General features: G+C 40.7%; 1 protein-coding gene across 1 annotated transcript in view; it reads right to left on the reverse strand.

Annotated features, from left to right (window-relative positions):
- Positions 1 to 24156, reverse strand: part of LOC106585531 (solute carrier family 15 member 4) — a 36157-nt gene extending 12001 nt beyond the window's left edge. Inside the window, exons 1-7 of the mRNA XM_014171842.2 lie at positions 23805 to 24156; positions 22995 to 23603; positions 21625 to 21917; positions 20130 to 20271; positions 19828 to 19914; positions 9962 to 10142; positions 4570 to 4728 (exon numbers count right to left, since the gene is read on the reverse strand). Of these exons, the coding sequence (XP_014027317.1) occupies positions 4570 to 4728; positions 9962 to 10142; positions 19828 to 19914; positions 20130 to 20271; positions 21625 to 21917; positions 22995 to 23564 (1432 nt within the window). The 5' untranslated portion in view covers positions 23565 to 23603; positions 23805 to 24156. The remainder of the gene's footprint in view (positions 1 to 4569; positions 4729 to 9961; positions 10143 to 19827; positions 19915 to 20129; positions 20272 to 21624; positions 21918 to 22994; positions 23604 to 23804) is intronic.
- Between the last annotated feature and the right edge of the window lie 305 nt (positions 24157 to 24461).

Here is a 24461-nt window from a genome sequence, read left to right on the forward strand (position 1 = left end):
ATTTCCCAGTGAGCAACATTTTTACTTACAGCATTTATATAAATTCATTTATCAGGGTTTTTCTTTGGCTGACCTTTTTTTTGTCAGTACGACTAATGAACGCAATAGTTTGTGTCAAAATGGTTTAGTGTTCTACTTATAGCCTTGGTTGCCCTGAAAATAAAATACTTCATTGTGAAGCTAAATAAGGGCTGGACATGCAAATAAATGAAAGTCAGATAAATGAGAATTCTATTTTTGATGGAGTCTCGGAACCTGATAGGGTTTTAAGGATGCCTTTTTACACCTTCCTCTGAGGGAAAAATTACCCCCAAAAAATGCATGCAATGCATGACTCCTCTCACAGTTACCTGGACTGGGACTAACGTAGCTTGTTATGATACAGGACTCCTCTCTCACAGTTACCTGGACTGGGACTAACGTAGCTTGTTAGGATACAGGACCCCTCTCACAGTTACCTGGACTGGGACTAACGTAGCTTGTTAGGATACAGGACCCCTCTCACAGTTACCTGGACTGGGACTAACGTAGCTTGTTATGATACAGGACCCCTCTCACAGTTACCTGGACTGGGACTAACGTAGCTTGTTATGATACAGGACCCCTCTCACAGTTACCTGGACTGGGACTAACGTAGCTTGTTATGATACAGGACCCCTCTCACAGTTACCTGGACTGGGACTAACGTAGCTTGTTATGATACAGGACCCCTCTCACAGTTACCTGGACTGGGACTAACGTAGCTTGTTATGATACAGGACCCCTCTCACAGTTACCTGGACTGGGACTAACGTAGCTTGTTATGATACAGAGGGAGGAGTGAAACAAAATAAACGTTACTAATAGAAAAAAAGAATGTGGCGTGAACACTTTATTACACTGTCAAACGCTCTGCCACAACATTCCTGACCTTTCCATTTGGTTCCACCTGAAAACATTTCTTTATTTGTATCCTCAGGTAACCTTTTCACAGCAAATGAAAAAAGCTGTAATAGCCTACATATCATAGAGGGAATGCATGAGGTTTCTCAGACAATGCACAGCAGTACAATGGGATCTGTAGTGAAAAGAGGTATTTGCAGGACAATTTTCAATGAATCCCCTACTTGTCTATGTGGAGGTGGATACAATGAGTCGAGATGGAATAATAATGATGTCCGCTTCCCAACCATACGCAAAACAAAACAGCCTGACCTTCTTGCACCAAGAGGCGGAATTATTCAAAAGGGAACGAGAAAGTTAAAATATTTTATTAAGCTTTCTCCCGAGGGCTGTGTTGCAGGGGTGATTTTTCTTTCTTGGAAAATAACATTAGCCTTTAACATTTTCAAAAGAGCAATACATAATTAAAAATCCCAGAGGGGATCATTTTGCAAAGTTTTCGTATATTCTTAGTGCCTGAAAGCAGGAGAACTGCGGGTGGTGCATAAGAACAGAATTACCCTAGTCCCTCTGAGGCTGAAGGAATTGTAGTGGAGGAGGTGGGAAACTAGATGTATTAAAAGGATTTATTCAAACAGAATAAGACCAAGGGGAAACTGTTTTTCCAGACATATGTCACAATTCAGTCAACCAATTTTCCTTGAAGATATACCCAGTGGGGGAGGTTTATTTTAGGGCTCCCCGCAGCTTTCTTCTGTCTGTATTTGAATTTCATGGGCATTCTGATATTGGAGTAAAGTGTGACTGCCAGTCGTTTTTTAATAGACACCTCGGGCAAACCAATGTGTACGCTGTTCCAAACATAACTTAATCATGTTCAATTTAATTAATCCGGTTAGTTCATTTTCTTTGTATCTGTGCAATGTCTTTGCATCCGCCCTCAGCCACACAACATCTACCTACAGTGTAATTTCCCCCTGGTTAGGACTAGGCCTAGTTGAAGTTGTAAGCAGTAATGCTTCCAAGGGCCATAGGGTGGCAGAACTGCCATTGACACCAATCCCTCCATAACAACCAACATGGTCGGCCATTGTAATGGCATCTAGGGGATCCACAGAGCTTATGGCCATGGCAGAGTCACTTCTTTAGAATGAGTCAGTCTATGGGTGCCAGAAGAAAGTGGATGACTGGATGCTGGGGGCTTCACTCAAGACAGTGTTGAATGCTTTGGCAGACCACTCAGTCGTCTGGCTCACATTTCAGTCTACCCTACAAGGCACAATACAAAGACTAAACACCGAGTCTCCTTTGTGGAGATGCCATTTTTGGGCTAAAGAAGAGAAGAAACACAATCTCCAGAAACATCTAGCAATAACTAACACATGAGAGATTATGTATGAAAGACATGTTGAAGAAAATGAGAAAAAAAAGATTCCTCTTATATGATACAATAGACCTTGTGGACTTATTTTGAAACTATGCAATGTAAAAATACATATAGTGACGAAGTGACTGCAATGACAGTGCACCTAATAGACAGATGGGAGGATGACGCAATCATGGAGAGAGGTGTCAACAACCCCAGTCCTCCAGGTAATTGAAATCTGTCCGAAACTGAAGCCCGAGCCTGGTAATGATCATGATTACAGGAGAAATAGAAAGAAAATAATGAGGTAGGATTCTATTGATTTCAATGGCACTCTGCTTGTAGAGCCAGAATGGACAGCTTATGTAATATCTACATCTAACAATACCTCAACCTTCAAAGATATGAGGGAGGACAGATTGTAGGATTTGCTAATACTGCATCTCCTCATGTGAATAGACGTTCTTAAGTCAACAGTAAAGCTGTTCTTCAGTCGATCGCTACGGTGATGACAATGAAATGACGACGCCAACATCCATCTTGGAGCAACAGTTGTTCAATCAAGGGCAAGCGGAAGAAAATAGCCTAGCCTGTCATTTTGTGCTTGTAGGCTTTGCAGTTGAAAAGTATGTCACCACACACAAGAATGACAAAGATTTGACATGCAAAGGATTTCTGCACAACTGACAATTCATATCCACGATTCAAAGCATAACTTCACTTTCTCTGAGTAGAACAGCGTGAATTCGTTTAACTTTCAAACATATGATTGTTGGCATAATAATTATCTACAGATCCATATTGTAGCATCTTCTTTGATCTTTGCCATGCCCATACACTGAGCCCACATACAGTGCAAATCGGAAAGTCTTCAGACCCCTTGACTTTCCCCAAATTCTGTTACGTTACAGCCTTATTCGAACATGGATTAACTTGTCCTAGAAGGCCAGCATCCCGGAGTCGCCACTTCACTGTTGACGTTGAGACTGGTGTTTTGCGGGTACTATTTAATGAAGCTGCCAGTTGAGGACTTGTGAGGCGTCTGTTTCTCAAACTAGACACTAATGTACTTGTCCACTTGCTCAGTTGTGCACCGGGGCCTCCCACTCCTCTTTCTATTCTGGTTAGAGCCAGTTTGCGCTGTTCTGTGAAGGGAGTAGTACACAGCGTTGTACGATATCTTCAGTTTTTTGGCAATTTCTCACATGGAATAGCCTTCATTTCTGAAGGGGACATGGCAACAACTATTGAACCCTGCAAGATACTGTACTTGATTATACAACTACCTTTTTGCCAAAGCAGAGATGCTGGGAAATAATGTTTTTGCTGGCTCTACAGACGTCTATATCGGTCCGCTAATACTAGTAAAGGCCCAGTGCACTACCTTTGTGAATTAAAAAAATGTAATTCTGATTTTTCAGGGGCGCTGCAGCACCCTTAGCACCCTACTTCCCACAGCTATGCTACCAGTTGGAACTCAAACATAGAAAAACAGGGCCCAGACAGGCAGTGTTGCAGCGTGAGGTGGGATAGGCTATCGGATTCGTAGTTATTTGACTTAGTGCAATTCATATACCATCTACGAAACAAAAACAGCAGAAAAACTTTGAAAACAGCTACTGCAGCATTTTTTTTGCTACAGTATACTGTAAAATGTAATCATAGTTGACTATTTGTATTCACAAATACGAGTGGAATTCTCACACTGTAGAGCCCTGACCACCTGCCAACGTGGCTGGTGAAAGTCATCTTACCCGCCAATGCCAAAATCTACCCGCATTTGGTGGGTGGTGGGTGTTAATTTTAGGCCCTGGGTAAAATCAATCCCCACTGATTGATCCCTCCCTCCTTACCTAGCAATTTCAACAATAGCTCAGACAACGGCTGCTACACAAATGTAAGGATGCAGGAAGGGTTTTTGTGTTTTAGAAAATAACCATTGATTGGAGTCTTAAGAATGAACAGAGGAAACATCAATGTCAGGTTGTTCAAAGGCTGGACGAGAGGAGGACTATTCATCACAACACACGCTAAAGACTACTTTACTTTTACATTGACTACTGCACTTCAACTTGCCCTTTAACAAAACCTGCCATTATTGCCTACCGGATAATGGTAGTGCTGTAATCAAGATAGGAATGCTAACCATCTACCATCTAGTATTGACTGCAAGACCAAATTATAATTGTTAACCAAATCTGTTAGACAATTATCATCGTCATTATCAGATCTCTGCATCTCTTTATAATGGTATATAAGCAAAATAAGCATCCTTGAACCATTTCTATATCCACTGGGCAACAGAACAGCTTTCTACTCACCTGCGATGCTGGCAAAGATTTCGCTGATTCCGATGAGCACATACTGAGGTACCTGCCACCATATAGGCAGATCTGCTGCGTAGTAGATGACATCGCCAAAGACCTGGTCGAATGTGCCATTAGACTTGATGATCTCAAGTCGTTTTGTCTCCAGTATACCTGTAGGGGTGGAGGCACAAAACGTATTTAGGTCGAGATGCTTGAATTATGTCACTGCATATATAAGACACAGATGCAAACAAAAACGTGTTCCCGTCTTTCGGAACTCTCTATTCTGGATTATTAAAATATTTAGATACTTTTACATAACTAATGAGGGAAAAGAAAACACTACGAAAGAAAGCAATGGCTATCCCCTTTGCTGATTAACTTGGACTGATTCAGCTTTTAAAAACTTTCTTTGCCGACATGCACCACTTTCTCAAGCCCCAACAAGTAATACAAATGGCAGATGCATTCAGACCGTAAACAGGGCAGATCGAAAAATGCCTGCCCTCAAAATACAACGGTCATAAAAACAGAATACTTGTTAAAAGACCTAAGCTTTCTAAATTAAGAGACACAGACAACCAAACATATTCTGTTGCAGGAGTTAGGGGGATCTGACAGTCCATTTGGGCTTAAGTGTCAAATCAAAGCCAGTGCTTCATTAAGAGCACATTTGCACGCTCACACTCAGTGATTACAGAAGCTCGTAATGGAAGAGAGAGCCATCAACTCAACAATAACACCCCTAGCAGTTGTCATCTGCAGCCGCTGATTCCTAAAAGCTTTATTCGATAACCATTATCATGGAAGCAGCAGCTATTTCTAGATAACTCCCAGAGACATCCCCCTATCGTCGCCCCACACTTAATGCTGTATTTGAGAGGGGATGGGGCCTTATAATCTATCTAGCCTATAATACTGCTTGTCCATCCAAGGCAAGGCGGTTGCTGCCCTGCCCAGAGCAACTTCTTACACACACACATATACTGCTTTTTAAACATCATATAAGGCATTTGAGCCCTAACCCTGGGCGTAAAAATAAATAAAACTAGAGCTACTTTTGGACATCTAATATAGAACATATTCAATACTAGCTAAACAGATTGTTGAAAGTGATAAAAAAGGCAATGTCATTGGCCTTCAAAATTCAATGTCAAAGCTTCTTTGGCATGTTTCCCACACCATGTGGTGAGGGCCAGCGTTGTGGTTCACAACTCAACAAGAGCAGGTCGGCATAGTGATAGATGCCAACCCTGTGAACGGAGGATGGCAGGTGTGCAAGGAAGTTTTGATGCTAGGTGTGCCCGGGGCAACAGATACCACTATGGCTGATACACAGCTGCACATCTGTCTGTGTCCTATGGTGTGTGTTGCCTATACAGTTACATCATGAGGTCAGTTATCCTACAGTGTTCCCCATCTATACACTAGGAGATGAGTTACTGGAAGCAGAGGACGAAGGCTTCTTTAATATAATGGTTAGCAGGAGTAAGAGTACCAACCTTCAATAGAATTATAAAAGCCCTCTCCGAAGGGGAACATAGCATGTTACCGACAATGAAGAGTATAGGACATAAATCAGTGTTTCTAAAAGAAATGAAAATATTATAATGTCTATGTGATTTGCTGCCTTATACATTAAAAGAGAGTACTTCATAGATACGTCAGTGGGAGTACAGTCTGGCCACAGTGATGCAGTATGAACAGGTGGGAACATGCAGGGTATAGTAAAAGAGTTGTGCAGCATTCACCACTTCCATGTCCTCTGTGTGACCAGTGGCCACAGTAGATGATGCTGCGCTGGCATAAACCAAATTGTTTCTGAAATATTCAAGCTTTTTCTTCGCTCTACTTTCAAGTGATGCAATTTCCTTTTAAAAATGTTCTTATGGTAAATAAAAAGGCCGGGAAAAAGCCTTCCAACATCTGAAATAAACACAGTGAGCTCCAAAAGTAGTTGGACAGTGACAAATGTTTTGTTGTTTTGGCTCTGTACTCCAGCACTTTGGATCTCAAATGATACAATACCATGAGGTTAAAGTGCACACTGTCAGCTTTAATTTGAGGGTATTCACATCTGTATCGGGTGAACTGTTTAGAAATTACAACACTTTTCTTTTGGGCACAAAATAATCAAACACAACCAAAACAAAACAGCAAAAGCGTCCAACAAGTCCATAAAGTCACAAGCTTGATGTAATCATTGCATGCTAGGAATATGGGACATAATACTAAACTTTTGACTACTTTAATACACATTTGTGAATTCGGCCCAATACTTTTGGCCCCCTAAAAATGGGGAGACTATGTACAAAAAGTGCTGTAATTTCTAAACAGTTCACCCAATATGGATGAAAATACTGTTAAATTAAAGCTGACACTACGCACTTTAATCTCAGTCATTGTATCATTCAAATCCAAAGTGCTGGAGTACAGAGCCAGAACAACAAACCATTTGTCACTGTCCCAATACTTTGAACTCACTGTATATACTCAATACATTTCCTTTTCGCAATAGTAATGACATAGTGAGCATCTAGACAGCACTGTGTCCAAAGAATAGCCTAATTAAAAGTGGTTAATATAACTTTACAATGGAAAACAAAAACACTTTCTACTGGCGCTGTTGAAGTTCTGTCTCATCAGACAGGCTAAAAGAAAAATCTTCCCTGCATACCTACAATATCTTGTGCACACACACACACGCTTAGACAGTAAGTAGATCCTCCTGCAGAGTGCCTGTGGTTGGCTGTGGTTTATTAATGACGATGCTGCAGTAGTGAGTGGGATCCAGCCAAGCCGGTCTGTCTCTGGCGAGGAGGGGCTGTTTCTCTGGGGCTTTCATTAGGCTCTGATGACATCCCCACACGGGTACCAGCTAGCTACAGCCTCTGGATCACTATCCCTCTATCCACTATCACACAGAAATACAGCAGCATAGAAATGTAATAACTGCAAGAACAAAGCAGTGACTATCAGGACTGTGTTTGTGGGGGTGTTGTTTACTGCTACTGTAAATGAAATATTTACGCCACACTAGATATTAATTATCCTCTACAATTAGGTGTTAACAGCATTCAGCTGTGAAGACAGGATTCAATATTCCAAATGTCATAGTGGACACCAACACATTTAAAGTGCTCATTATGCTGGAGTGAGAAATAAAATGTGCATTTGGTTCTCAAGCGTGCCACTGATTTGAGAAAAGCTATTTTCGCTGCCTTCAGGCTCGTCTCACTCAAAATGTTTTTGCCTGAATATATGCCATTCAATCTGCACAGAATTTAAAAAAAAAGGTTTTATTCCAAATTGAAATTTCAAAACTGTCAATTCAAATTAATTTGATTAGACTTTATTTCAAAAGATAATCCACAGCCTGTTATGCAACAGAAACCGTTTACTCCAAACGATAAACATTTTACAACGAAAACAAATTCCTATTTAGTAGGTCCCTTCCCTGTTTCGTTTGCTTCCGTTTGGTTCTTAAAATGGTAAACGGTTTCCATTGCAAGACTTACTAAACACCCCCCAGTTGTCTGGTCTATGAATGTTTAGGATTTTTGCGAAATGATCCCTGGCTGTCTGCCCTTTCCCTCCTTAAACTATGTTGAAACATGATCCACATACTGCTAAAATAAAGCCAAACAACAGAGTACCACAGTATGAGTCATAATACCCAGAAAACCTAGTGGTCAAACAGGGAAACTGTTCCAACCGTTTTTCAGGGTAAGCAGGGTCTAAAATTAACAGCTGCCAAATGCGTGATGATTTTGGAATTGGTGGGTAAGATGTCTATTTCACCAGCTACATTAGCGGGTGGTCAGGGCTCCATAGCACTCACATTTGTGAATAAAAATTGTTATGTATGATCACATTTATAGTAAAATAAATGCTGCAGTAGCTGTTTTCAAAGTATTTCTGCAGTTTTGTTTCAAAGCTGGTAAATTAAAAATCGCACAAAGTCAAAGAACTACGAATCCTATTTAGCCTATTCCACATCGCGCTGCAACATTACCTGGCTGGGGGCTGTGCACATGTGAAGAATGGAGTAAAATATTCATTTTTGAAGCGCTGAACACATGCATAAAAGTTGGTCTAATTTACTTGAAACTAACGCCTACTGAAGTGAGACCGTCTTCTGTTTCTTGGCTATTTACATTGTTTTGTTCACAAGCTAGGTTGTTTTTCTATGTTTGAATTTCAACAGCTAGGGAAGAGAAGACAACACTTCTATTAGTCAGACTCAATCTCACAAACAGCGTCGCACTACCACGTAACCTCCCGCCTTTAAAGGGGCAGGTGAACATTTTTGTTTCATCTGTGATACTTTGGTTAAAAGACTATGGTCACAAATGTAATCAATCAATATACCACAGTTACTTTTTACTAGTAATACATGTATTGTTTTAGAAAAAATACAAAGCACGCTCATCCGGTTTTTGTGTTTTGTTGGTGTAATTCTAGCAGCAAAAATGTTCTTCGCCTGGTAAAAACAAAAATCAGAGTGGCTGGTAGATTATTATTTTTTTAAATCTACCTGCCACAGTGCCTGATATTATGACATCTTCACTGTGGGGCTCTATAGGCTTGCTTGTCCTGTTTGCCTCATGAATCCTGACCAATGATGTGTATAACCCTGGATTGCTGATGCTATGTAATGGCCAATGACAGTGCCATATTGGCATTTCCCAGAAGGAGCAGTCCTCCATAGGAATTAATGGAATTCTACAGTATTTCAATAAAATGTTAAGAACAAAATTACATGCATTTACATATTTCTTTGTTGTAGTAGGGAAAGTAACATTAGTACAAAAATATATATTTGTATTATTTTTTTATGTTTTATATTCATGTTCAGTTCACTTACAATATTGGCTCAAATATGATAGTAAGGAGATTTGAATTTAACATTGAGCTTATACTGGTGCTGTTCGCCATATAATTTTTTAAGCATGCATTAAGGTGTCTAATAGAATATACTTGTCAAAACTGAATAGACATTAATAAATGCATTTCTATAGCTTCCAATATATTTGTTTTTACAATGGAAGACAGTGCAAAATGGCTGCGCAGTGGCTTCAAACTGCGCACCCTGTCAGTCATCTAGGGTTGATACATATCATTGGTCTTGACATTTACCAGTAATGTCCCCCACAGAATAAGGAACCGCAACACAGATCATTGAGAGTCGCGAGATCAAGGAGCAGGGTTTTTCCCTAACATGTGGCATTTTAAATGTGGGACATATCATGGCGAACAGTATGAAATTGTGAAACTGTGGCTTGAAGAGGATGTTGGGTGGTTTAAATGGAAGATTTACTAGCATTAACTACAATTAAAGTCTCTCTAGACATGCCACGGAATAAGTAAGGGTTAGCTGTTGCACTCAGTGTACTCCACTCACCAGCCGCCACAGCTGAACACATAATGAAGAACATCCCCACTGCGATCCTCTTGAGGGAGGAGGGCAGCAGGCCTCTGCGTTTGAGGATGGGGTCCACCACTTTGTCCTTAAGGGGGATCAGCATGAGAATAAGCACTGCGTCGAACATTGTCAGCCAAGCGGCAGGGAAGCGGAACGTGATCTGCCGGGAATTCAGAGAGGGGAAAAAAAACAAGAGAATATGTACAAGAAGTGCAAAACATGAAAAACAATAGAAAGTGTCAGTGCAGTCGAGTCCAGTGCTTCAGGGGTGAGAGGGGATGTGCTGATGGCCTCGACACTGTATTGGCGCCCTCAGGTGGACAGAACTAAAACTGAACTGAAGTTAAAGTTACATTAAAAATTGTTATGAAAGTATCCTTTACATTTCACAAAATTATGAATACAAAGATGAATCCTACCACTCAAAAGAACAACTAATCATTGACCAGGATCATTCAGAATTTCTCAAAGCTATGCACTGTAGGTTTGTTAACATGTCCCAGCAGCAAGTGTGTTAGGGTGTAATGGGAAATAGACTATTGCAGTAGCAAATGACCATAGATGGAGCGCACATTATTATTATAACATAGCTATAGATCTAGAAGTCCATTGACAGAATACTCTTCGTAATTATTCACATGAAAATATTAGATATATAAAAATGTTTTCCCATATTGATTTAATGTATCTCGAAACGTAGCCTACAATTGTCATTTCTGCTAGAATGAGAAACAATGCTACAGCAAACTGCATAGGCCTGATTTATTTTGAAATTCAAATGTTAAGTGCCTCCTGAACTCCAAACATCTGATGGTCCCGTTTATTGCCCGACTTAATTTACATTTCTTAGACTAACTGCTGGTAATTTAAACATTGTGCCTTGACGGTATGAGTTTGTCATAGCACACTTTCATGTTTTGGATAAGTATTTGCACTGAGTGAATCTAGTTTGAGAGGCAGAGGTGCCCCAGTAGGCACACACTAACATGGGTAAGGAAGCACATTAACATTGGTAAATGTTAAGCAGAAAAATAGCCCAGACGAGAACAGCTACTCTTCCCTTGGACTGAGTATGCAGAGAAAACACCTTAAAAACACAGGTGGACAAAAGTCTGGAAAATGTGGCTTTTTATTCAAGAAGTCTCTGCACTTTGGAAGACTAATGACTCATTCATATTTTTGGTTTTTCCTGACCTTTGATAGGATAAGATACAGCTCAAACGTGTCCTCAGAATCTAAGGAGCACAACATTACTAAGGTAAAGATATCTAATCTCACTTCCCTTTTCATTTTAAGGACTGCTTAGAGTAGGGTGAAAGCAGTTCCTTTTTTGGAAACAGATATTGCATGCTGAGAATGAAAATAAGTAATTACATTTCCAGTTTAAATGACACTTGAAAATGTTAAGACCTTTTCATAAAAATCACTATCTGAGAAATGTTCATTTCACCTGAAAGCTGTTTTGAAAGATAGTATTGAAATACAAATGGAAATCTGAATAAGTGGAATGCTTTTGCTCTTTTAAGTCTTAAAGATGGATGTTTTAGCACGCTAGAATGTGTGGTTAAAGAGCAAGTGTTTCAGTTCACATTTTACTCTACACTTCCCTTACCAAATGCCAGAGACAACTGAATCTAAAAGTATCAAGTAGCAACAAACCCAAACCACACTTTAACAGGTGCTCGTCTCTCCTTTGAAGTCATACAATATGCATATATTATTGTGGATTAGCCAAACACCTCCAATGGGCTACTCCCTGGGAGAAACGGGGGCACACACTACAACAGATGGACTGGCCTAGTCTAGTCAAGAGGCATCACCCAGGAACATTATGTCTGAGAGAAGCACAAGAGATACAATAAAAACAGATTGCTTATGTGATTAGGTCAAACTTTTAATCCTCTGGGCTTTAGCAACCTTGACTGCTTCCAACTGTTGCCTCTGATGCATTATCACCGACCTAATGGCTCATCTCTACAGGGAAACTAATCCTTCCCATTCTGAATCAGGACAGACAACTGTAATATTTAACCTTCAAGTTAAAGTAATGGGCAAAATGTGAGACTATCTAGCATTTGTTCAAAGCAACAGTGATCATCATCATCATAGCACAAATGTTGGCACACATACAGATAGCAATCAGCCGGCCCTGCTGTGCTCTACAGGGGGGCACTTTTTTTAACGGGACTTTTTAAATGGGTTTTATAGTAAAGACATGTAATTTAACTGTAAAAATGTATTACCTTTTAATGTGGCCTGAACAACCAGTCATGATGTTGTCATCTCATTGTTAAACAAATCACTTCATAGGCAGCATGCAAGTTTCAAGTTTGCTGGCCTCCCGAGTGGCACAGTGGTCTAAGGCACTGCATCGCAGTGTTTGAGGTGTCACTACAGACCCGGGTTCAATCCCAGGCTATCAGACAGCCAGCCGTGACCAGGAGACCCATGAGGCGGCGCACAATTGGCCCAGCGATCTAGCCACTCCTTGTGGCGGGCTGGGCGCCTGCAAGCTGACTTCAGTCACCAGTTGTACGGTGTTTCCTCCAACACATTGGTGCGGTTGGCTTCCAGGTTAAGCGAGCAGTGTGTCAAGAAGCAGTGCTGCTTGGAAGGGTTGTGCTTCTGAGGACGCATGGCTCTCGACCTTTGCCTCTGAGTCGGTACAGACTAAGACCAATTGGAAAAGGGGTAAAAGTAAAACAATACTAATAAAGCTCATATGCACATTTCTCAAAATCATTGTGACTTGGTTTATCATAAAAATCTGAATTAAAATGATAGAAATCTAAAAGTTAAAATTCTCTGCCATATGGACACTGAAGCACAGTGAACCATCGGCAGCTAAATAAATGAGTGCATGCATGGAACTCAGGAGAAAGTCTAGAGCAGCATTAACTAGATTCAGTCGCGGGCCGCTTTTTTCTAGAGCGTATGGTTGCGGTGCTGGAACATAATTGCAAAGCATTTGTAGACTGCAAGAAGCCCCCCCCAAAATAAAAATGCAGCAGTAGACCTATACATTCCATTGTAAACTGTGTAAAAAATACAAAGCCGACAAATAAAAACAGTAGAGAATGTCCTGACGAAAATGTAGGTTCTTTAAAATCCATCCATCTCTCTACCGCAAATGAAGTGCAACGTTTGTATCAAATTAGCTGGGTACATCTGGAAGAGGTGCAAACATGCAACATTGTATCAATTAGCCTATTCCTGGCCCCCTAAGAGTTTCCCACACCAGTGTACTTTACACAAGGAGACTTGGTGATTATTGAGGGGGAAGAGTAATTTTCAAATACGGTGAGGATTGAGAAACTATTATTATTCACAATGGATGCACTTTTTTGTTTTGTTTTAAGACTTCATTGACATACTGTGCGAGGTGCAGAAACAATTACTGAGAAGCTCAGCTTATTAGTGCTGGAAGTGGTGAGTGAAAACAATCAGAAATCACACATCCCCAAACAGGCACTTTCCTACATTTGCGTGCAGCAGGCCAGGTACTTCTATGCGTGCACAGGCATGCGCGCTCCCTCGACATTAACAGGACAGAGAAATCAGACAGGCTCATTTCTCACATGGAGCACTCCAAACAAAAGACAAAGAAAAAAATGGACTAAACTCGTAAATAATGGTTATGAAATAAACCAAAACTTGTTTCTCGCAAGTGTAGCTGGTTGTGAACTCTGCAAACGTGTCCACCCTGAGAATGGTAAACAACAAATTAATACATGCATTATTAATACAACACTTTACTTGACACCCAGTGTCACAACACAATATGGCACAGTCATAACAGCTGACAACCTGTCATAATAGTCACAACACTCATGTCACATGTTATACCTGTTGTGAGATACAGTATATTGCGTTATTTTATGACTGGTTATCACACCTACATAAGGGTTGAAACCCCACATTTAGTCAATTGTTTTGTGTCCCTACCAAGAAGTTTCCGTTTGTTTGAAAGTTTGTTTCTTAAGTTTTGACATTGTTGTAATCAGTGCCACGCACAGACATTTTGGGTGGCATGCACTCAACCACAACAAAAAAAGATTGAAAAATAAAAGGGCACCCAAAATACTTATTGAGCAAATATTACAAGAACAAGGGAAAGCAGCCCCATCTGATGAGTATTTAGCAAAACTATTATGAACTGGAATAAATGCTGCACTTAACAATGACCAATACAATTCCAGTCAAAATAGAAGACGGCAAGAAATACTTTAGCCTACCATTACTATAATCCAAATCCATGCCACTATCATGTATCCCAGTGGTTTCCAAACTTTGACCGCGACCCCAAAAAGGAATGGTAGAAAACGTGTGACTCCCGCACACGCAAATGCACACAATCTATGCACAAATGTAGCCTGTCATTACAACCATAAACAGTGATGCATTTTCAAAATAGGCTACAGAAATAAACTGCATTTTACACATGCATTTGGAGCTGAGTCATTCATGTTAGCAGCCAATATCAACTAGGTATACACTACCGTTCAAAAGTCACTTAGAAATGTTTTCATGAAAAGCACATTTTTTGTCCATTAAAATAACATCAAATTGATCAGAAATACAGTGTAGACATTGTTAATGTTGTAAATGACTATTGTAGGCTTACAGAGGCCCATTATCAGCAACCATCACTCCAGTGTTCCAATGGCATGTTGTGTTAGCTAATCCAAGTTTATCATTTTTAAAAAGGTTAACTGATCATCATAAAAAAAAAAACTTCTACAATTATGTTAGCACAGCTTAAAACTGTTGTGCTGAAAAAAGCAGCAATTTAACTGGCCTTCTTTAGACTAGTTGAGTATCTGGAGCATTAGCGGGTTCGATTACATGATTACATTAATGGCCAGAAGCAAATAACTTTCTGAAACTCGTCAGTCCATTCTTTATCTGAGAAATGATGGCTATTCCACGCGAGAAATTGCCAAGAAACTGAAGACATCGTACAACGCTGTGTACTACTCCCTTCACAGAACAGCGTAAACAGGCTCTAACCAGAATAAGAAGAGTGGGAGGCCCCGGTGCACAAATGAGCAAGAGGAGAAGTACATTAAGAGTGTCTAGTTTGAAAAACAGATTAGCCAGTTAGCTTGGCTGCTTGGCAACAGTTGTGAGGTCAGAAAGCTCGGATCAACCCTACTCCTTGGCCAGAGCGTCCAGCGCGCTCTGAACGCTCCAATTTACGAACAGACAATCTCACAACTCTGAATTTACCAACGCCCAGAGCGCACTCTGGCACTCCAGATCGAATTTACGAACACACCCTTGGACTAAGAAAACGCACTTTATGACACTGTCAAGAAGCATTATGACCATCATAATCACATAAGCCAAATAGGCCTATCACATACAGTTGAAGTCGGAAGTTCACATACACCTTAGTCAAATACATTTTTTTTTTTTTTTTTTAACTCTGTTTTCACAACTCCTGACATTTAATCCTAGTAATAATTCCCTGTCTTCGGTCAGTTAGGATCACCACTTTATTTTAAGAATGTGAAATGTCAATAGTAGAGAGAATAATTTATTTCAGCTTTAAATCACATTCCCAGTGGGTCAGAAGTTTACATACACCAAATTAGTATTTGGTAGCATTGCCTTTAAATTGTTAAACTTGGGTCAAACGTTTTGAGTACGCCTTCCACAAGCTTACCACAATAAGTTGGGTGAATTTTGGCCTATTCCTCCTGACAGAGCTGGTGTAACTGAGTCAGGTTTGTAGGCCTCCTTGCTCGCACATGCTTTTTCCAGTTCTGCCCACAAATTTTCTATAGGATTGAGGTCAGGGCTTTGTGATGACCACTCCAATACCTTGACTTTGTTGTCCTTAAGCCATTTTGCCACAACTTTGGAAGTATACTTGGTCATTGTACATTTAGAAGACCCATTTGCGACCAAGCATTAACTTCCTGACTGATGACTTGAGATGTGGCTTCAATATAACCACATCATTTTCCTACCTCATGATGCCATCTATTTTGTGAAGTGCACCAGTCCCTCCTGCAGCAAAGCACCCCCACAACATGATGCTGTCCTTCACGGTTGGGGTGGTGTTCTTCGGCTTGCGAGCCTCCCCCTTTTTCCTCCAAACATAATGGTCATTGTGGCCAAACAGTTTTATTTTTGTTTCATCAGACCAGAGAACATTTCTCCAAAAAGTACGATCTTTGTCCCCATGTGCAGTTGCAAACCATAGTCTGGGTTTTTTATGGCTGTTTTGGAGCAGTGGCTTCTTCCTTGCTGAGCGGCCTTTCAGGTTATGTCGATATAAGACTTGTTTTACTGTGGATATAGATACTTTTCTACTCGTTTCCTCCAGCATCTTCACAAGGTCCTTTGCTGTTGTTCTGAGATTGATTTGCACTTTTCGCACCGAAGTACGTTCATCTCTAGGAGACAGAACACGTTTCCTTCCTGAGCGGTATGACGGCTGCGTGGTCCCGTGGTGTTTATACTTGCATACTATTATTTGTACAGATGAACGTGGTACCTTCAGGTGTTTGGAAATTGCTCCCAAGGATGAACCAGACTTGTGGAGGTGTACAATTTTTTTTCTGAAGTCTTGGCATATTTCTTTTGATTTTCCCATGATGTCAAGCAAAGAGGCACTGAGTTTGAAGGTAGGCCTTGAAATACATCCACAGGTACACCTCCAATTGACTCAAATGATGTCAATTAACAAACTGGATATATTTATAAATTAGTAACAATGTCTCAGCCCATGTTCAAGAATGCCATTTTTCCTCACTCATTTTATGTTATTTGAAAACGAAATCTCCAAAATAGTTATGATTTTTTGAACAAAGCGATTATTATTATTCATTTAGAATTATATACAAGGCCCTTGGATATTCACAAATATATTATTAACCCTGTTATTTGCAGGACAAATATATATTATTATACAACAGAACTTGACCAACTGCTCACCAGACACAGCAAGGGCCGTCCGGACCGTTATGCTGTTCTGCTATAGCCTAATAAACAAATGCAGGTGGCTAATATCTTCAAAATGCTTTATTATCCAAATGTAAAAGCATATACTGTACAGTATTTCTTCATCAGCATCTTCATGTTTTCGTTAATAAAATTATGATAAAAACCGATGCCGATGTTTATTTAGATATGGATCCATAACGAATTACTATGGGAATAAATATCACTGAATTACAGAAATATTGGAACAAAGTTGTCTAATGAAGGAAAACAAATTGTTTCTTACTGAATAATACTCTTTCAAACGCACACAGTCACATTGTACAGCGCCATTATGGCTATTAGCAGGTAGCTGGACAATAGACTTGCCTAGAAGGAGGGTAGGGGGAGAATTCTATCGTCAAATGTATTTCTAAGTTAGATTGGCTGTATCACAACCGGCCTTAATTGTTTGCAATTTTAGTTTAATCCACCAGAAAAGACAAAACAAATAAAACAAAAAGTATTATGTATCACATCCGACTGTGATCGTGCGCTGCCCTATGTGACTCCCAGTTGGCCTAGTGTTTCTCTCCCTCTAAAAACAGAAATAAATGTTTTGGCCTTTAAAAGTATTATTTTGGCCTTTATTCAGATTTTTTTTTTTAAACTAAAGTGAGTGATTTGTAAACGAAATAACCTCCAAAATATCATTCTATATTATCAAGTTGATGGCACAGTCATATAGCCCGGCACCTACATAAAGCTGAGTGACTCACTCATTCATGGCTTTGGATCAAAGTAAATAAGTACCAACATTCTTTCTTTAATAAAGAAATGTTTTGGTTATCCTGACCTGGACACCATGTACAGTACGGGCTATTAGCAGGACAATACACCTTTACCAACACCTCTCTGTATTATGATAATTTCTGGATGGGGCTTCCCGAGTGGCGCAGCTGCATCACAGTGCAAAATGCGTTGCTACAGATGCAGGTTCGATACCTGTGCCGGCTGCCACCAGGAGACCCATGAGGCGGCGTTTGGTTTTAAATTTAGAATCCTCTATGTAATTATTGGCGGAGAGTCGCGTCATATTTTTCCATATACTGTAGGTGACACGAGTCTCACTAGTGTTGAGTAATGTGCTGTTAAAAGTGGTATAGGTCTTGGGTATTGGTTAGACTGCAATTATACAATTAGGGTGTAGAAATGTTATGCTCTTAGTGTAACCTTTAATTAACTAGGCAAGTCAGTTAAGAACAAATTCTTATTTACAAGGACAGCCTACTCCTTCCTCCCTGACGGGGAATTGAACCCCGGTCTCCCACGTGCCTGCAAAATTGCTCTGCCATTTCCTGGTTGCAAAAATTCTAAACAGTTCGCCTAATTTCAGTTTGTATAACAAAACAAGCAAGTATAATGTAGAGAATCATTGTACCATCTAAACCGCTGTGAAAAATACAAAAAAAAAAATAATAATAATATATATATATATATATATATATATATACAGCTATTTGAAGCTGTACAAAACCGAAAGTAAATGACGCAAAAACTAAACTTAAGTAGCATAGAAATACTGCACATAGAATCTACCGCTTTTTAGACGTGCTTTCAATGAGAACGACAGATCTATTATTCACATTTTGTCGGGTCAAATCAAATTTTATTTGCCACATGAACCGAATACAACAGGTGTAGACCTTACTGTGAAATTATTACTTACAAGCCCTAAACCAATAATGCCGTTAACAAAATATTGACTAAAACTAAAAAGTAACAATACAATTACAATACGAGGCTATATACAGAGGGTACCAAGTCAATGTGCGGGGGTACAGGTTAGTCGAGGTAATATGTACATGTAGGTAGGGTTAATGTGACTATGCATAGACAATAAACAGAGAGTAGCAGCAGTGAAAAAAAAAAATGCAAATAGTACGGGTAGACATTTGATTAATTGTTCAGTAGTCTTACGGCTTTGGACCTGGACTTGGCGCTCCAGTATCAATTGCCCTACTGGAGTCATTGACAATTTTTTGGGCCTTCCTCTGACACCGCCTAGTCTAGAGATTCCGGATGGCAGGAAGCTTGGCCCCCGTAATAGTAGTCCCGTGTGGCTCAGTTGGTAGAGCATGGTGTTTGCAACGCCAGGGTTGAGGGTTCGATTCCCACGGGGGACCAGTACGGAGAAGAAAAAAAAAATGTATGAAATGTATGCATTCACTACTGTAAGTCGCTCTGGATAAGAGTGTCTCCTAAATGACTAAAATGTTTTAAAAAATGTAATGTATTGGGCCGTACTACCATCTATAAGTCGGATGCCAAGCAGTTGCCAAACCAGGCGGTGATGCAACCGGTCAGGATGCTCTCGATGGCGAAGATGTAGAACTTTGAGGATCTGAGGGCCCATGCCAAATCTTTTCAGTCTCCTGAGGGGGAATAGGTGTTGTCGTGCCCTCTTCACAACTGTCTTGGTGCATTTGGACCATGATAGTCTGTTGGTGATGTGGACACCAAGGAACATGAAGCTCTCGACCCGCTCCACTACAGCCGCGTCAATGTGAATGGGGGCGTGTTTGGCCCTCCTTTTCGTGTAGTCCACGATCAGCTCCTTTATCATGCTCACATTGAGGGAGAGGTTTGTCTCTGACCTCCACATAGGCTGTCTCATCATTGTCGTGATCAGGCCTACCACCGTTGTGTAGTCAGCAAACTTAATGGTGTTGGAGTCATACTTGGCTATGCAGTCGTGGGTGAACAGGGAGTACAGGAGGGGACTAAGCACGCACCCTTGAGGGGCCCCGCGTTGAGGATCAATGTGTTGTTGCCTACCTTTACCACCTGGGGGCGGCCTTATAACACACCTTCCAGAATAAGAAAGAATCAACCGAGGCTCAGTTTGAGTTTACCTGGTGGGTGCCGGCGCTGCTGTTGGTGCCTGTGCTGGTGTCAGGAATCCTTAGATGTAGGCTCTGGAGGAAATACGTTGTCTGCATCTATAGCACAATGAAAATCAAATAATTACACTAGCAATGTAGGCCTACTGTACATGTTCAAAGTCCCCAAACCATCACTATATCTTAAGTTGTAATGCTATTCTGCCTGCAATAACACTGAACAAACACACCGTTGCTGATGTTACATCATGTTGCTATGAAAACTAAAGCTGCTTTGTTACCATAAGGAGGAGAGGTTAATGCATCTCTCTTACCTGAAAGTACACAGTCCAGTATGGGATAAGAGCAAAGAACACTGGGAGAATTTTCAGCAGTGCTTTCACCTCCTCCACTTTCTCCTCAGGGAATCTCCCTCCATAAGTCACCTTAGCTCCATCCAGCATGGTTGGCTTAGCCCTTAACAAGAGAAGAATAACACAATTTAACAACTTTAAAAGATGTACAAAGCGGCTACTGCACGCCTTGATAGGGGCCGTACAATTCTGTAAATATTCCTTAAACATAAACTCAGCTACTATTAAACTAAACTCTGGAGATAAGAGACTTAAATCAGGCCTTTTTTGTTTATGTCTCTCCTTTAAATAATGGCACTTCTGGCGAAAGGACACATTTTCTACTAAAGCCTATAATCCCTATCTCTTGAGAAAAAGCCTTAATAAGGAATTCTTGAAACGCTGTAGGATTGGCCAATTTAAAACATTGAATGTCAAGTTCTTGAACTGATTGTGCTACTTAGGTTCAAAGTCAAGCAACAGCACTCCAGAATAACTTCCTCCAAAATGAATGATGATGAATGCCAGGGAAGCCCACAAAAAAAAGTACAGGCTAGGGATCAAAGAAGGGTTTAACATAAAGAGCTACGAGCAACACCTAGTGGTGTGGTACTATCTTGGATTAGAGAAGAACCATAACATAGCCTTCTTTTTTACTCACAAAGTAGATTATAACATGTTTGCTACAAAGTCAAGATTATTGTGTTTCCATTGAGATCAGATAGAGCACAGCCTCTTTCAAACCTTTTATCTAGCCTACATATAGATTCTGATACTACTAGATGCATTTCCATTGGAACTTTGAAGTCAACCCAGGTTGGGCTAACTATTGGGTTTCCACTGCGTCCAGAAATTACAAATGATGTAATGTTGCTAGGTAACCAATATGTGACTGCAGCTAGCTTAGCTAATGTTACTAGCTAGCAAGATGTTGAAGAAATTAATTCACCCTCACCATGCAGTAAATAACATTACTTATACTCCTGCCAGTGCCAGCCAGACTCAGAGCCATGTATGTAGCTTGCTGACATTAGCTAGCTAGGTAAATGTTTAGCGCCGTTGCTAGCATAACAGGGTAGCTAACATTCGAGAGCTAACTTTTCTCATAAAAGTTTGTGTAGTGCAAAAATGAATGGAGGATCCAGCTATGGTGGTAATTTGCATCATGTGTGACTACTGCAGTAGTGCTTGTCCATGTGCTAGCTAACAGCAACAAGCCCAGACAAGCTTGCTACCTAAAAATGTTGACAGCATCCAGCAGTGATCAGCTTGGTGGCTGTATAGTAAAAGGCGTCACCAGCCAGAATTCTAATCGAGCTGGCACCAGTTGTGAAACTGGGCTGCGCGGGCCCGGATTTCCCTCGACCCAGCTTGAATTTGAGATTTCTATTTGAGCCACCTTGAATTTGGCCCTAATTGTATGTGCCAATGGAAACGGGGCTTTAGTAACAGCGGTGATCTGCCTGGCCCCTCTTACCGTAGCAGGTTGGGCTCTTTGGGCTGTGAGTTGCAGCAGGCATAAACCAGGATCTTGAACAGGTCAGTGAAGGCACTACCGTCAGCAGGCTTGTTGATGAAGACTGTACGCCCCAGCAGGAACACCAGGAAGGAGACACCCAGGCACACAGCTGGAATTATGTACCCCAATTGGAAGTTGATGTTCTGCTGGATGTAGGCCACGCCACCCAGGGACAAGATGGCCCCCAGGTTGATGCACCAGTAGAACCAGTTGAAGAACCTGCGAGTGGCCTCTGGGCCACGATCTTTTACCTGCAAGGCAAAAGGGATTGTCATGGCAAATAATATCATTATCATTCTGCTCTCCATGAGCATCTTTAGGAAACAAAACAGAACTGTAGTATCATATCAAACTCAAGACATAGGCCTAACATTGTTACCTAATAAGATAAACACCCTAATTATATTAAACACCCTAATTATATTAAACATTTTATTGTATATACCATCATTCAATGGCAGTGAATAACATCCACGTGATAAACAGTGCTAACATCTTCCTTTTATTCCGTGCTTGACAAAAGAAATGGGAAGGGGAGGTAACTTTGTGAAAAGCAAAATAATTTCTAGTAATTTATGAATAGGCTAATCTAATCATGTTTTACAGGTGAACAAGATTTCTATGAATCCTGCTCAGTGGCATTTACCTTTTTTCCTCAATATTACTTTGTGAATCCCATTGAAACATTGAGAAATCAAAATGAAACAAATCTAAACCAATCACCCATCAAACATGTGGTAAATGACAATGGGATTGAAATCTATGCTAATCAGTCACCAACTGAAAACATTTTGGGCCAGCCTGGGTTAGCAAGATCAGAGATTTCCCACCGAAACTGGCTTTCCTCTTTCATTAAGGGTCTTACGGGTAGGCCTAATACAGAATTTTGATGAGAAACTTAATGGGACAGATGTACATCAACTTAGGAAGTGAAACTCACAATTACTCATCTAGCATTCTTCTCAGCCTTAGATGACTGGTGTGTTGACTAGACCTGATGGATGGCATTACCCAAATGTAAACTTCATGATGAAAATTACAAAAGGGTAAACCAGCAGGGGCCTGGCTGATTGAGTTCTTGTGGTAAATGTAGAGATGACAGGCGTACTAGATCAACATTTAGCCTATTCCACAACTACCATTTCAGTCCATATACAAGGCTGACCAAAGTAAGATCATGTTCAGAAATTAGGATGTTAAATGGGATAACATTAGCAACAGTACAATACATTGAGCCTTTATTGAGTTTTCCTTTGACCTTAAGAAGCCCTTCTGAAGAGGTCTTAATTGAGAGAGAATGCTTTGCTTATTCATAAGCTTTACTGTACCTGGTCGGCCCCAAATGGAGTGATGTTGGACTTTACTGTTCCTACACCTAGGGCGATGAGAACAAGGCCTGTGTAGATCACTGGCCCACAGTAAGGTGCCCGTGTGGGGCAGGTCACATTGCTTGGTGGGGTACTGTTTGAGCTCAAACACTCTGCAGGTTGCACTGGAAATGCAAGTTCATCACCACATAGGGCATTCCTGGAGTAGTCATATGTGATAAATGGGAAAAACAGCATGCCAAGGAAGTATAGAATCAAACTGCCAGCAATGGTCCAGAACTTGCCCAAATATGCATCAGCCAGCCAGCCACCAAATGGTGAGATCAGGTATGTAACCCCCATGAACATCAGGGGGGCCTGGCTGGCCTCAGTCCCCTCCCAATAAAATGGGCTACTGTTAAGGAAAAGAACCAGGTTGGAAGTGATGCCATAGAATGCGACTCGTTCCAATGATTCTGCAAGCAGAATCGTTGCACACGCTAGTCTTCTGCCCTGGAACACTGACACAGGCCTGCAGACAGAGCTGCTGTCCAAAAGAGGGGTGTTCTCACTGGCATCCCTGCTGGCCATCGTCAGCTGATTTGAGATGTTTACTGGAAACCGTCAACCCTAAACAAAATGAACACGAGATTATGATACGAAGCGTTATGACAATAATTGCAACAGTTAAGATGTTGAAGAAATTACAACAGGGTGGCCCAGCTCAGTTTGAGAGACACTTGCTGAATTTGGTGTGCTTCCTGGCACCAGCATACTAGCTTCAGCATGATTATGATTTGCATAATAACATTAAGAAGTAGTATACTGTACCTTCAATGAATGACACACTTTCCAACGTCTGGCATTTAGACTCCTATCTTATCAGTTTGTGCTCGACATGCCACAAAATCAATCAATGCGAATATCTACTCGGGTAACTAGTAATGAAACTGACAATCAATAACTGGCTGTCAAAGCTCTGGCGCATGACTGTGAATTCGTTCAGCAACATCTAAATTGTGGTTTTTTCCCGCATTCCGTAAACAGATGGATCGACGTCACATAACACCACGGACAGTTTAAGCGAATGAGGCAGTTAACACCTACATTTTAGAAATCTGCGTTTTGTGCAGTTGCTGTGCTATTTAGTCCGCCCACTTAATGTATTTTAGTGAAGCTCCATTGGCAGGAATGGAAACAGGCTCATACGCTATTGGTCGAAAAGGAAGATATTCAATACTATTTTCTTCTACACTTCCTGGAGGGCTTGCAGATACGTAAGAAGGCGGGGTAGGGGGTATGAATAGTCATGAGTCTCGACATAGAACCCGTTGGGTGATTGGTTGAGCCTACTTGGGAAATAAAATCCTCACCAGCTACCTACCAATCTATTTTAGCTTAACTGTCCGATCATTAAAAGAACGAGCCCACTAATTGTTATTTTTACCTTTCCACAAACGGTCTGGCATGTGTTGCTTTATGTAAGAA

Source organism: Salmo salar, chromosome ssa24 (genome assembly GCF_905237065.1).
Source record: "Salmo salar chromosome ssa24, Ssal_v3.1, whole genome shotgun sequence".
In the NCBI taxonomy this organism is placed as follows: domain Eukaryota; kingdom Metazoa; phylum Chordata; class Actinopteri; order Salmoniformes; family Salmonidae; genus Salmo; species Salmo salar.